At 37.8% G+C, this 13,683-nt stretch overlaps 1 protein-coding gene and 1 long non-coding RNA gene across 3 annotated transcripts in view; one reads left to right on the top strand and one right to left on the bottom strand.

Moving 5' to 3' along the window:
* Positions 1-4,189: 4,189 nt before the first annotated feature.
* LOC308650924 lies at positions 4,190-6,195 on the bottom strand. Its single transcript, XR_014022437.1, has 2 exons — positions 5,599-6,195; positions 4,190-4,454 (listed from the first exon to the last, which is right to left on the bottom strand). It is a non-coding gene; the product is annotated as an uncharacterized lncRNA (long non-coding RNA).
* A 22-nt stretch (positions 6,196-6,217) lies between these two features.
* EPRS1 (glutamyl-prolyl-tRNA synthetase 1) overlaps positions 6,218-13,683 on the top strand; it is an 81,161-nt gene continuing 73,695 nt past the window's right edge. For both annotated transcript variants that reach the window (XM_081297480.1, XM_081297481.1), the window contains exons 1-3: positions 6,218-6,409; positions 11,104-11,188; positions 13,527-13,626. In XM_081297480.1, coding sequence (XP_081153606.1) covers positions 6,364-6,409; positions 11,104-11,188; positions 13,527-13,626 — 231 coding nt within the window. In that variant the 5' untranslated portion in view covers positions 6,218-6,363. The remainder of the gene's footprint in view (positions 6,410-11,103; positions 11,189-13,526; positions 13,627-13,683) is intronic.

Here is a 13,683-nt window from a genome sequence, read left to right on the forward strand (position 1 = left end):
TAACACTGACCTTGTTTAGATGAGTTGATGTTCTAATGAAGCAAGGAAGATGATAAATAAGTAAATGAAATTATTTTAGATTGTGGAATTTGGTTAAAAAAAATAGGAAGATCACTCTGGTGGGAGGGCTGGAAGAGGATCTCCTTTAGATAAAATAGGACTATTCGTGGAGATGATATTTGAGTTAATAACAGGATGAAAAGAAGTTGACCATGTTAAGAGCTAAGGTTTCTAGTGGGAATGCAATGTCACAGCGAATTTCCAAGGCAAGTCCATTTAACATGGGGTACGCTGGCAAGGAAATTTCGATGCGTCATTCCTACTTGGCAATGGCCCTCAGCAGAGTTAATAACAGGATGAAAAGAAGTTGACCATGTTAAGAGCTAAGGTTTCTAGTGGGAATGGCAAGCACATCTCTGACAAAAGAAAGAAAAGAATGGAAAGGAAACCACAGTGGCCAAAGTAACAGGAATGGGGGAAAGACTGATAAATGAAGTTGAGGTAAGCTAAATAAAACTTTTCTTTATAAAATTAAAAAATAAAATGAGGTTGAGGAGGCAGATAGGGGCCAATGATCTATAGTCTTAAAATATTTTAAGTGTTGGGCTGGAGGTGTAGCTCAGTGATACAGTGCTTGCTTAGCATGTGCAAGGAACGACCTCCATTTTATTCTCAGCATACAAACATAAAAGGGGGATATTATCTGAACCTCGGTAGAAGCTAAAAATCCCAAACCCATTTCTTGATTTGTTTGAAAACTGTTACCTTTAGAGGCAATTTTCCTTAACTAGATAATGATTAATAATCCAGCAACAACAAATATTTTTTTATCTTTTTTTTAGTTTGAGTTCCTTAATTGGCTTTGTTTTCAACTTTACATCAGGTAACATCTCATTCTATAAAAGACAACAAGTGTTCCCATAGGCTAAGCAAAAGAGGTTAGTTTTATAGACATAGAGAAGACACATAGACACATAAAAAATCTACCATGCTAGACAGAAGAAAGCAAAAACAAACAAAAAAATTGGGTTGGTAACTTAAAAGTTACTTTATTGGTAAGGTAGAATAGGGAAACAAAATAATTAACATCAGGTTATTTCAGGTTACTTTTTTCTTATAAGAACTAAAGCAGAGGGAACTTCGGTATCATACCAATTACAACTGGCCTGTTTGGGAAATTTGGCTGTTATCTAATTATGATTTCTCAGAAGATCAGATAAAAAGCTTAAGTTTCACCTTGGTGACATAGAACTTCAGCATGAGTTACTCCATTCTAATTTTTAGTATTATATCTTGAAGACTAGTGAGAGTGTGACCGAAACTTAGGGCATCAATGCTATTCTCAGTTACCGTTTTTTTTTTTAATTTTTTGTCATTCTTTGCAAAAGAGATCACTTGATCTCCAACAGATAGCTGTATACAAAATTTAAAACTTTCTTTGAGGATATATAGCATGTGAAAGTCTAATATTATGACTACAAAGAGTATTAATAATACCAAAAGTTTAGAATATGCCTCTGGCTAAGGAGCCAGGATCTGCCCCCAACCCCCCTGAACCAAACCAGCTAAAATCAAGTAAATCAAAGAGCTGGATGAAGAGTCTACCGCCCCCCCCCCTTTTTTTTGGTACCAGGGATTGAGCTCAGGGGCACTCGACCACTGAGCCACATCCTCAGCCCTATTTTGTATTTTATTTAGAGACAGGGTCTCACTGAGTTGCTAAGCATCTCGCCATTGCTGAGGGTGGATTTGAACTCATAATCCTCCTGTCTCAGTCTCCCGAGCCTCTGGGATTACAGGTGTGCACGACCGAACCCGCCAAGAGTCTACCCATTTTAACAGAGTAGTCTGTTCATTAATTTTTGCAACTGGTTTTGTACAATCTCCATGTATTTATATGCAAAAAGAAGTGTCAGCAATAGCACAGAATCTTTCATTTAGATAACAGGTAGTAATTCTGACATATACCACCCTAGTGCAGAAGCTCAGTCCAAAACAATGGTGTTATGGTTTGGGTGTGAGGTGCCCCCAAAGGCTCACATGTGAGACAATGCAAGAAGGTTCAGAGGAGAAATGATTGGGTTGTAAGAGTCTTAACCCAATCAGTGAATTAATCCCCCATAGAGATTAACTGAACAGTAACTGAAGTGGTAGGGTGTAGCTGAAGAATGGAGCCAGCCTTTTGTAGACTGAGACTTCTGAAACCATGAGCCCTCAAACAAACTTCCTCCCCTACAGTGGTGCGGGTCAGGTCTTTTAGTCATGGCAACGAAAAAGCTGACTACAACAAATGGCTTCCTATAGATTTTGTTTAAGTTTATTCCCCTTGTTATAAGTGGGAGGGCCTTGTGGCTCACTGATAAGGAGTGGAGCTGGTAAGTGTAATTGTGTGACTTTCAATGCTAGGTGAAGAGAACCCTTGAAGTTTCCATTCTCAGAGAAGCTAGCAGCACATAAGAAGTCTACCATGCTAAAGAGAATATAAGGACAGCCCCCACCAAAAAAAATAAGAAAAGGAAGAGGGACCTATCTGAGCCTAGGCTTCCATTTTTCCCTTTTGCACCTTAAACCATTTTAGCCTTCAATTAAATAGCACCAAGTGACCCTTTATCATGCTACATGGAGCATCTGTTGGTTACTTAGCGGAGGATAACCAAAATTCCTAACCCACAAAAATATGAGATACAATAACATGGTTATTACTTTAAGTTACTAAATTTGGGAGGTTTGTCAAGAGCAATAGGTAAATGACTTGATTTGAATTTCTATTTTCCAATTGAAAACAAATTACCTATTGAAGAGACCAATAATGATAATATATTAATTATAAAGAAACAATTTCTTTTTTGTGGTTCTAGGGTTGAGCCCAAGGCCTTGCACATGGTAGGCAAGTGTTCTACTGTTCAGCTATACCCCCAGCCTTTAATAAGATTTTTGATGCTTTAATAAGCATAATATATATTGCTTTCATTCATTCCAACATTTATTGAGACCCTGCTCTGTTAAGTACAGAGCATAATGTTGGAGACCCAAAGATGAATAATACATAGTTCTTGGCAACGATGTGCTCACAGTCTAGTGACATAATGGGCTGGGTTGAATTGGAGATATGCAGATGAAATATTCTCCAAAGCACAATCTTTGCATGCTTTACTGAGAAATAAATACATTTTGTTGTTTTGCTCTACTGACAAAACGTCAGATCTTTGCATAGTTGGCTTCTTCTCATTGGACTGGTCTCATCCCAAATTTTACTAAAAGAAGTCTTGTCCGGGGTTGGGGTATAGCTTAGTGGTAGAATGCTTGTCTAGCATGTGTGAGGCCCTGTAAAAAAGATCTTCTCCAACTACTGAAGTTCTCCTTCTCTGATTTCCTTTCTATCCCAAATATCACTTTCTAAAGTAAAACTGTTTATTTGCTACCTCACTCCCACCATCATGTAAACTTCATAAAATTAGGAATTTTTGTTAACCACATATTTCTAATACTAAGAACACTGCTGGGCACATAGGATATACTTTCAAAATATTGTTAAATGAACAATGTACTACAATTACTCTAATATGTTGTTGAAACCTTTTTAGGTGCCCTTTCTGATTTCTGGGAGAAATTCTGTTTCTGTAGTAGGAAAATTCTGATTTTTCCCATCATGTCATAGATAGTTTTCCTCTTATCTTCAAGTCGAGTTTTGTGGCTTATTCCAAGAAGGTAAACAGGGTTCATACCCTCTCTTCAGTGCTCTAGCTCCTCTCTTTGTGTCACCTTCCTTTTGTATTGTCTTCTTTCTTCAATTAAAATGATTTTTATTTTATTACATTTCTATATAAAGTGGATTAACTCCTTCTCAGAACAAGAGGATATATGTAAATAAGCACAATATACGCTTGCTGAGATTCCAAGTGACTGTGTCTTCCATTTTTGCAAGACTCATGTTCCTGGTTATGATGTCCCTTAAAACCAGCAGCTGGAAGAGCAAGCAAACAAGAGAGCATTTGCTCCAAAAGGGAATAAGTAAAACTGATTCTATTTAGTGAATCACTAAGAGGCAAAACTGTGGAAAGCCTTATGCTTTATAGTTTACAGGCACTGTGGCAGTGTTTTCCAAGGACAGCTTTTTTTAGGCTCTGGCCCAGAGCTCCAGCTTGTCATGTCTGCTCAGGAAAACTCAAACAACAAATACAAATATTTAATATTTAACTTATTCTTCTTTATTCTAAGAATTAATACATAGCTCAAGAACACCATTCTAAGATAAAAGATAACACAAATTTATTTCCATTGTTCCTAAATTTTAAATTCCATTTTACAAAGTAAACTTTTATAGTTTTTGTCTTCATAAATACAGGCTTTTTGGGCTGGGGATGTGGCTCAAGCGGTAGCACGCTCGCCTGCCATGCGTGCGGCCCGGGTTCGATCCTCAGCACCACATACAAAGATGTTGTGTCCGCTGAAAACTAAAAAAAAATAAATATTAAAAAAAATAAATAAAAAATAAATACAGGCTTTGGGGCCTTTTCCTCATAACCAAAAATGACACAGTAGGAAGAATCTCTAGCATCTGCTAGTAAGCATTATGAGGAGTCTGATGATGTCTAAGACATTGTTCCAACAAATAAAAATCTTAAGAGCTGGCAGGGTGTGCAGAAAATAAATCAATTCCAACAAAGGAAGGTACGAAGGCAAGGTTTGGTGTGTACAGAATCACTTGGAGAACTTGATGAACATGAGTTTTAGGATCCCATTTCTGGAGATTTTGATAGGAAAGGACTGGGAGGGAGGGAAGAGAACTTGCTCTGCCTTAGGTACCTTACCACCTCCGGAGGCTGGCTAGTGGGTTCAATGGATAAGAGTAGGTAAAGCCTCTATGGGTGCATTAAACACTCAAGTCTCATGGAAGATGGATATAAATGACACTCTCTAGTGAAAACAAGAACATTTAGGGGAGATTAATGTTATCAAAAATTCAGTCCTTGTCCCTGATGCCAATCCAATAACAAGGACATGGTTTTGAGAAAAAGGAAAAAGAAGTTTTATTGCTTTGCTAGTAAAGGAGAAAGAAGCACAAGGGACTCCAATCCCAGAGGATATGATTCTGCCCATCCCAGGAAACAGGTTTTTTTTTTTTTTTGGAGGTGATTCAAAGGCTACATTCCACTTGTTCTGTCCAGAGTTGTACTTCACTTGTTAATTTGAGAGAGAGTTTTTTTTTAAATCTTCTGGTGCTATCCCCAAGGTCTGAATTACTCCATTCTGGTGGTGGGTGTGTGCTTAAGGACAGGTAACTGCCTCCGATGGGGAAGAAAGGTAATTCTGTTTCCCCTGAGATTAGAGAGGGAGAGATATTAAGGAAGAGCAGAGAAAGAAGAGAAAGAAACATGTCCCTTTTAAAAATAAGTTGCAGTGATAGAGCATCAAGGGCTATATATAAAACATAAAGTTGACCACTGTTACTTTAAGAAAATGAGGGTGGGATTAGGTTGGGATAGTTTTTTGAATTAATATCAGGCCCCTTGAGCTTGAACACCAGCCTTTGGAGAATGCCTAGAGATGGAGATATCTCTCTCTCTCTCTCTCTCCCTCTTACACGCACACACATACACCACAGAGAGGAAGAATCAGATGACCTTCTGAAAAGCATGTTTGCACAGTCCACTCAACAGCAAGACAAACTGCGGCAGAAGTTTTGCTTTGCTTCAAACACTTTGCTGCTGATCCATACCCTCAGGTCTAGCAGTTTTCCTTAAAAGTCTTTAATAAAATAAAAAAAAATTCACTTGAAATCATTATTTTGTAATAAACAATAACTTTTAAACTATGTCTCTCTTGATAAAAATACAGAAAACATTAGAAGTTTCTCCAAATCCCAATGTAACCGTGGCTGTTATTTTGCATGTAAGCTTCCAAGACTTTCCTGTACGTTTCCATACAACATATGCTAATTAACAATACACAGAGCATGTTCTGCCAAGTACTTCACATAAACGCCCAACCCACAGTAGAAACGGTCTGACAACCTTGCTGTTTTCTTTTGCGAAGTGTCGTAACGTTCAGTCCGCTTCAGAGTATTTTGGAGAGCAGCGTGGAAGGCCACGTAGGTTCTAACCGAATAGCTGCGAAAAGGCGGAGCACAGCGGACCCGGAACTCCCGTGGAGGGCGAGGGCGAGGGCGAGGGCGGTGACGGCGCGCCGTGATGACGCACTACGGCGTGCGCGATGACAACATTGGTCGCGGCAAATAGGCGGGGCGGAGGCTGCGGCGGCGTCGGGCGCGTGCACACGTTGCATCCTCTCGTTTTCAGCCGATCGCGGGTCTTTAGGGCGCCAGGCAGGCGGGGTGACAGGTGTATCGGGAGACCCGTGGAGATGGCTACGCTCTGTCTCACCGTGAATTCTGGAGACCCGCCCCTGGGTAAGAGGCAGCTGCCGCCGACCGTGTAGGTTGCATCAGCCAGGAAGGGTGCGGGGCTGGGAACCTCTCTGCGCCCCGGCTTGGCGCAGTGGCGGCGGTCACGGCCTGGGAGAATGGGCCTTCCTTCCCTTTTTCCCAAGCTACACACGGAATAGGCCCCGAGCCCTTCGCCTTCTGCACCTTACCTGGGGCGTCTGCTGTGGAAGACAACTGTTCCCAGGGCCTGGAGGAAGGCGCGGTGTGAGCCCAGGGCGGGCAACCCGAGGCTTTTGGACCACCTTCTCTCAGAGGGTTGACTTTAAGCCAGTTTCCTGCTCCCTTTTTGAAATGCATTCCTCTGGGGACCAAGAACTGGTCGTAGAAATAACATCTTAAAACTTATCTTCGCTTTGTTTTTAGCATTTTCTCTCCCAACTCTCGTCTTGAATTTAGTTGTTTTTTTTCCTTACATTTTGTTAGGGTCTAAATGAACCAAGTAGATTGTCCTATTAGCATTTAGGCTTTTAACTGGGGTTGCATTTATTTTTAGTTAAGAGTGGTAAAAAGGATAATTGCTAAAAACGGGTTTGCTGCATGTTAATGGGGTTGTTTTTCAACACACCCTGTGGATGTAGTAAATGTCAGAGTAAACATCAGATCTGTCACCTTCCTAATACATCTTAAGTTGAAATTGATATTGCTTTTTCAACTTGGCCAAGGTTACTGTGGGTGAATAGCGTAGAATTTCTGCTTTTTCATTACTTTGGGAAATTACACAAAAGAATTTTAAGTACTTTACTCCTATGCTATACATAGTTAAATGCACAGTACTTCCCCACCCCCCACTCTGGTGCTGAGGATTGAACCCAGAACCTTGTGCATGCTAGGCAAATGATCTACCAACTGAGCTGTGTCCCCTTCTCCACACAAGTACTTTCTAATGTTCAAGAAGCCCAGACTTTTAAATATAATTGTCCATGGGGAATCATGAAATTAATCATTATTTTCTCAACTTTGGTGTTGGTGGTGTTGTGAGTTTATTGGAATACTTTTTTTTTTTTTTTTTTGGTGCTGAAGATTGAACATAGGGCCTTCTGCATTCTAAGCAAAGGTTTACCATTGAGTTACACTTCCAGCCCATTTTAGATATTAAAAATAATATGTGTTAGTGTATTGGTTTCAGGAATTGTGGGCTAACCCCACAACAAATGAATGAGCTCTGAAAGAAATAGATTTGATTCTTGGGCTCTGAAAGAAATAGATTTGATTCTTGGGCTGGACTAATATTAGACAATATGGCCTCATGGTTGAGAGCAAAGATATTTGGTTCGTGGAGGCCTGTGTGCAGTCCTGGCTGCTAATTATTAGTTGTGGAACCTTGATATTCCTTGTTTAGTGACTCCCACAATTTGCTTATTTAAGGAAATGGGGTAGGGACTGGGGATGTGGCCCAGCAGTAGAACACTTGCCTAACCTGCTCAAGGCCCTGAGTTCAATCCCCAGCACCACAAAAAGGGAGGGGGGGGAGCTAATGTTTTCTATATAGTGTTGGTTGCCAGAAAAAAATGAGACTGTAGGTAACATTCCAGACACATTTTAGATATTGATAAGTGGGTATAGTTTTTACTAATGTTGCTTAGGTCATTACTCTAAAGGTGATTGATCTATTTCTTTAGTGAATTATAGAACTCGGAACCACATTGCTGTTAGTATTCTGAAAGAGAATTTTAAAGAAATGTGTTATTATTTTGGACTATAGACCAGTTATAAAATATGTCTTTTTCTTCTGGTTGTACCTCACCTATCTTTTGTTTTTTTATTTAATTCTTTTCAGTGACTCAAGTCAGATACATTTTATCTTTAAATAATAAAATTAAATGAAATGTTTAAAAGATGGATTGGATGGCTAGAATTCCTCTGTTTTAATATGTCTAAATGTTATTTTTTAATGTTAAAATAATTTAAAACTTTCAAAGATGCAATAGAACAAATAACTTTTCTTCCCTGTACTACCTGAGAGATACTGCAGTATGATGCATCAGCACCTCAGAATATTCCAGTGTGCATTACCCAGAGGAAGAAATCTCTCCATCTGACCTCTTATAATCATCAAAATCAGGAAATACATCTTGATAAAATCCTTAACATCTAAAGTATGTTCTTCTTCTAACACTGATTGCTTCAGTAGTGCCTTCCATAGCATAAGGACCAAAATCTGGGACTAAGTTTTGTTTGTACTTGGTTGTCATGTCTCCTCAATCTTTTTCAATCTGAAATAGTTTAGTAGTTTTTTTCCCTTGGTTTCATAGCTTTGACCCCTCTAAAGATTATAAATCTCTTGAAGAATAACTCCTAATCAGGTTGTCTGATGTTTTCTTGGGACTAGATTTCAGCTTGTGCATCTTTGGCAGGAGTGATTCTTTTTTCTTTATTGCAGAATTGATTCCTTATTCTTCATTGCAGCCCATCATTTGATGCATGAATTTGATTTTCCCATTACTAATAATTCCAACCTTGATCACTTACGAGGGCATCTGCCAGCTTTTCCCACTGCAGTTTTCCCTTTTGTTTAATAGGTATTTTAATGGGAGAACTGTGGGACCATGCAAACATTCTTCTCTTCATTAAACCTTAGCATGCTGGTTTTAGCATCCATTAATGTTTCCTGCCTAACTTGATTATTATGATGGTTGCCAAATGTTGACCTTCTGATTCTACAGTTCCTTTTAAAGAGCTGAGGGTGTAACTCAGCAGTTGCCTAGCATATGGGAGGTCCTGGGTTCCATCCCCTATACTGCCAAGAAAAAGGATATAATTTATTTTCCAAGTTGGCATTTGTTTTACATTAGTTAACATTTTTTTTGTGAGAAGAGTTTTCCTATTTAAAAAAAAAATCATAGTAAAATAAATATATTCAATGTATTACATTATTTTCATTTTCAATTTAAAAATTTTTTATTTTTAAAAATTAGTTTTTTTGGAGCTGGGGTTGTGGCTCAGAGGTAGAGCACTCGCCTAGCATGTGTAAAAAACTGGGTTCAATCCTCAGCACCACATAAAAATAAAATAAAGATATATTATCTACCTATAACTAGAAAATAAATATTTAAAAAAATTAGTTTTGTTGAGTTATAATTTGTATACAGTCAAGTACACCAGCTTTATGAGTATAAGTTGACATAAGATATGCAGTGATATATGTAATTTATAAACCTCCACCACAACAATAATATAGAATATTTCTGTTGCTTCCAAAAAATTCTCTTATTCCCTTTTTAGTCATCTCTCTCCTCATCCTTGGCTCCTGGTAGCCTCTGACATGTTTTTTGTCACTTTGTTTGCTTTTTCTAGAATTTCATGTGCATCGAACCATATTATATATTCTTTTACTCCTAAGATAGTGTTTTTTATATTTATTTTGTTGCTTGTAATGGTTTATTCCTTTTATTTGCTCAGTAGGATCCTTTTGTAATGATATGCTAAAATTTATTTCATTTTGGTGGTCAAATTGCCCCAATATGCTAGGGCAGTCTAAGCTGGCCTCTATGTCTTTGTGACCTGATTTTTTATCTCTCTTTTGAATAATTTCTTGTTTTAATCTGTTTTGTGCTAATATAGCAGAATACCACAGAGTGGGTAATATATTACTTTATTATTACTAATAGTATTAGTAGTATTTTGCAATGTTGTTATCCTCTTGCACATTCTACAAAAGTGTTCTCCCACTAAGCTACATCCCTGCATCCCAGACTGGGTTATTTATAATGAACAAAAGTTTATTGTCTGATGTTTTTGGAGCATGGTAAATCCATGATTAAAGGGGATACATCTGGCAAGTCCTTCTTGCTGTGTCATAACATAGCAGAAGAGCTGAGAAAGAGCACATGGGAGAGAGCAAACCCATTCCCACATTGCCTCTTGACCTAAAATACCTGTTGAAGGTCCTATTTCTTGATATTGTTATAGTGGCTATAAAATTTCAACATAAGTTTCTGAGGGGACAGACCTTCAAACAGAACTTGATTTCTAGCACAATAAGATATTCTAGGTTACTTTCCCTAACCTGGTCTAGTTTCCAAGAGAGCACGGTATTTGGAAATGATATACGAATGCTAGCTGTTCATCTTAACAAATTAAGAAAACAAAGTATTAGTGAGTCAATTTAGTAAAATATGTTGAGAGGCAGTAGTACTCTGTTGCAGAGTGGGAGGTCTGGACTGAGCGCTGCATTCAACTCCTGACTGCCATGTATTTAGTAGCTAAGGACATCAGGCTGGTTCTTTAACCTCTCTAAGCTTCAGTTTCCTCTTCTATAGTGGGAATAAAGGTATCAACTTAAGGTTATGACAAAGATTAAAAATTGTAATTACTCTAAAGCATTTAGTGTAGAACCTACCACATAGTAATTACTTAAATACTTTTGACTTTTATACAAGGTACAATTCTAATTTCTTATCATCTGAAGAAGGAAAAGATTCATTTTATTATTACTAATCAAAACCTGAGCATATTCAGAAGCAAATGAACTGTGCTAATAATGAATTCTAATTTATTTCTCCAAGATCAAAGTCTAGATTTGCTGTCTATATCCTGCTGGGGGGGTGGGGGAAAGGTTACTCCTTATGGGACATAATATTAGTTTGTTGACTCATCCCTAATGCTTTGTGATTCATTGTTTTTGAAAAAGAGTAATCTTTTCATCCTGTCATTTTTAGAAGCTTTGCTGGTGGTAGAACATGTGAAAGGTGATGTCAGCATTTCTGTTGAAGAAGGGAAAGAAAATATTCTTCGTGTTTCTGAGTAAGTGCTTTTTAATTTCTAGTTTTAGTACTGAACAACATTTAAAAAATATTCATCATTAAATGTTGTATGCTTGTTTTACTTGCTAATTAGATAGGTTTTGTTCCTAGAGAGAAGTATGCTTTGTCATTCTCAAGGAACAGCAGCCAGAGAATTATGCTTGTCAGCTAGCTATCTGATTACAACTTGTAATCTGTTTAAAATAAATGGAAATGTTCAGAAAGATTTATATTTAAAGTTTTTAAATTCTTATGATTATATTTAATTATAATTATATATAGATATATAGATAATTGTATAATTTCTGGTGGAAAACAGAAATACTGAAAATAAATAATAATGAGAAAGAAATTGATAAGTCCACAATGTAAATTGTTGGCATCTTTGGAAAAGGAGAAAGAAAAAAAAAAAGACTTATGAAGAATTTCTTTTTCTTGTTCTTCGGTGCTGGGGATTCAGACCAGGGCCTCAAGCATGTTAGACAAGTGCACTTTCACTGAGCTACATGTTCAGTTGGGGTGGTCCTGTCAACTGTAAGTTCTATTCTAGCATGAGCTGTTCATTTGAGGAACCTCTGATGTCAGTGTCCTTAGTTTTTTCTTGGGTATCCGATTATCCAAAGACTATTTTACTCTTTAGAGAAAAAAAAAAAAAACTCAAGTTTTTCCAGGGTAGGGTATGTGAAGTAGCACAGCTGTGGAGGGTAAGTTTGAGAATACCCATGTTTCTGAATGATTGTTAAAGGGATTTTCAGCTAAGCCTATTTTAGCCCCAGTTCATTCTCACAGCAGAGATACTTATTTTTCTTGATTCTCATCTTTTGCGGACATTAAATTGAGTTAGTTTTCAAATTTGTCCATTTAAGATTCAGTTTTTTCAGGTCTGCTAAGTCCATCTGCATTTTAGCTTCTGATTTTTCCCCCATGGTGCTGGGGATCCCCAGGGCCTTGTGCATATGAGGTAAGAACTGTACCACTCAGCTACACCCTCAGCCCCTAGCTTCTAAAATTTTATTGCTGTTGTCTCTTCTCTGTATGTTTTAACATCTCTTAAAGAAAAAAGTACTTTTTGCCAGGCATTGTTATCCACACTTGCAATTACAGGGGCTTGAGGCAGGATGATCCAAGTTGTTTTTTTTTTTTAAACAGTTTTTTTGTTTGTTTAGTACTGGGGATTGAACTTGGCGTACTCAACCACAGAGCCACATCCTCAGCCCTATGTTGTATTTTATTAGAGGCAGGGTCTCACTGAGTTGTTTAGTGCCTGGCAGTTGCTGAAGCTGGCTTTGAACTCAAGATTCTCCTGTTTCAGCCTCCCTAGCCGCTGGGATTACTGGTATGCGTCATTGCGCCCGGCAGGATGCTCCAAGTTTTGGGACCAAACTCTGCAACTTATGGAGACCCTGTCTCAACGTTAATTAAAAAAAAAAAAAAAAATTCTGGGGATGCAGCTCAATGGTAAAGCACCTCTGGGTTTAGTCTCTAGTAACACACACATAGACCCTGTTTCAAAATAAAAAGGGCTGGGGATGTAACTCAGTGAGGGAGGCTATGGATTCAGTCCCCAGTACTGCAAAAATAAATTTAAAAAAAAAAAGTACAATTTTACCTTGCAATTTTAAGATAGGGCCTGTCTATGTTCCTCAGACTGCCCTCAAAATTGTGGACTCAAGTAATCCTCCTGTCTTAGCCTGTTGAGTAGTGGAACTATAGGTGCACACTTTTGTGCCTGGCTGCAGTGGGGTTTGGTTTGCCTTCTTTACCATAAAATTGACAATAGCCTGTGAATCCTTGGTTTCTTTGTCTTGATTTATTTATTTTACCTTTTTCATGGTGTTGGGGAGGAACCAAGAGCCTCATGCATAAGAGGCAGGTACTCTACCTCTGAGTCATATCCCCACCCCACCTTGATTTATTTTAAATCATTTTTTTCTCTGTATCTAATAATTTTCATATTTCACCACTGAACAGTTTTTATTGAATATAGAAACTAAAAATTAGGAAGTTGAAGCATCATTTAGAGTTTGTTCTAACGTAAATTTATAGATTTAGCTGGATATTTCAGAACAGTTCAGAACTTGATAGAAACAGTATAAAGAACAAATCAGCAGATCTTTTTTGTTTTACTACAGTAGAAAAGAACATGCAAATCAGCAGATCTTTTGTTTTACTATAGTAGAAAAGAACATGCAAATCAGCAGATCTTTTGTTTTACCATAGTAGAAAAGAACATGTGAATATTTAAGGTTTCTATTTTTGCTTTTTCAGTAAGTCTCATGACTCTTACTGATTTGTGAGAGTAACCATACATAGTACTTTATCTCATTCTTATTTTGTAGAAATGTGGTATTCACAGACATAAATTCCATACTTCGCTACTTGGCTAGAGTTGCAACTACAGCTGGGCTCTATGGCACTAACTTGATGGAGCATACTGAGGTAAACAGAGAACATTTCTTTGTGTTTTGTTTTGACTTATGCTTCTGAATTTTTATA

The sequence above is a fragment of the Spermophilus citellus genome (assembly GCF_964194105.1).
Source record: "Spermophilus citellus genome assembly, chromosome: 6".
Lineage (NCBI taxonomy): Eukaryota > Metazoa > Chordata > Mammalia > Rodentia > Sciuridae > Spermophilus > Spermophilus citellus.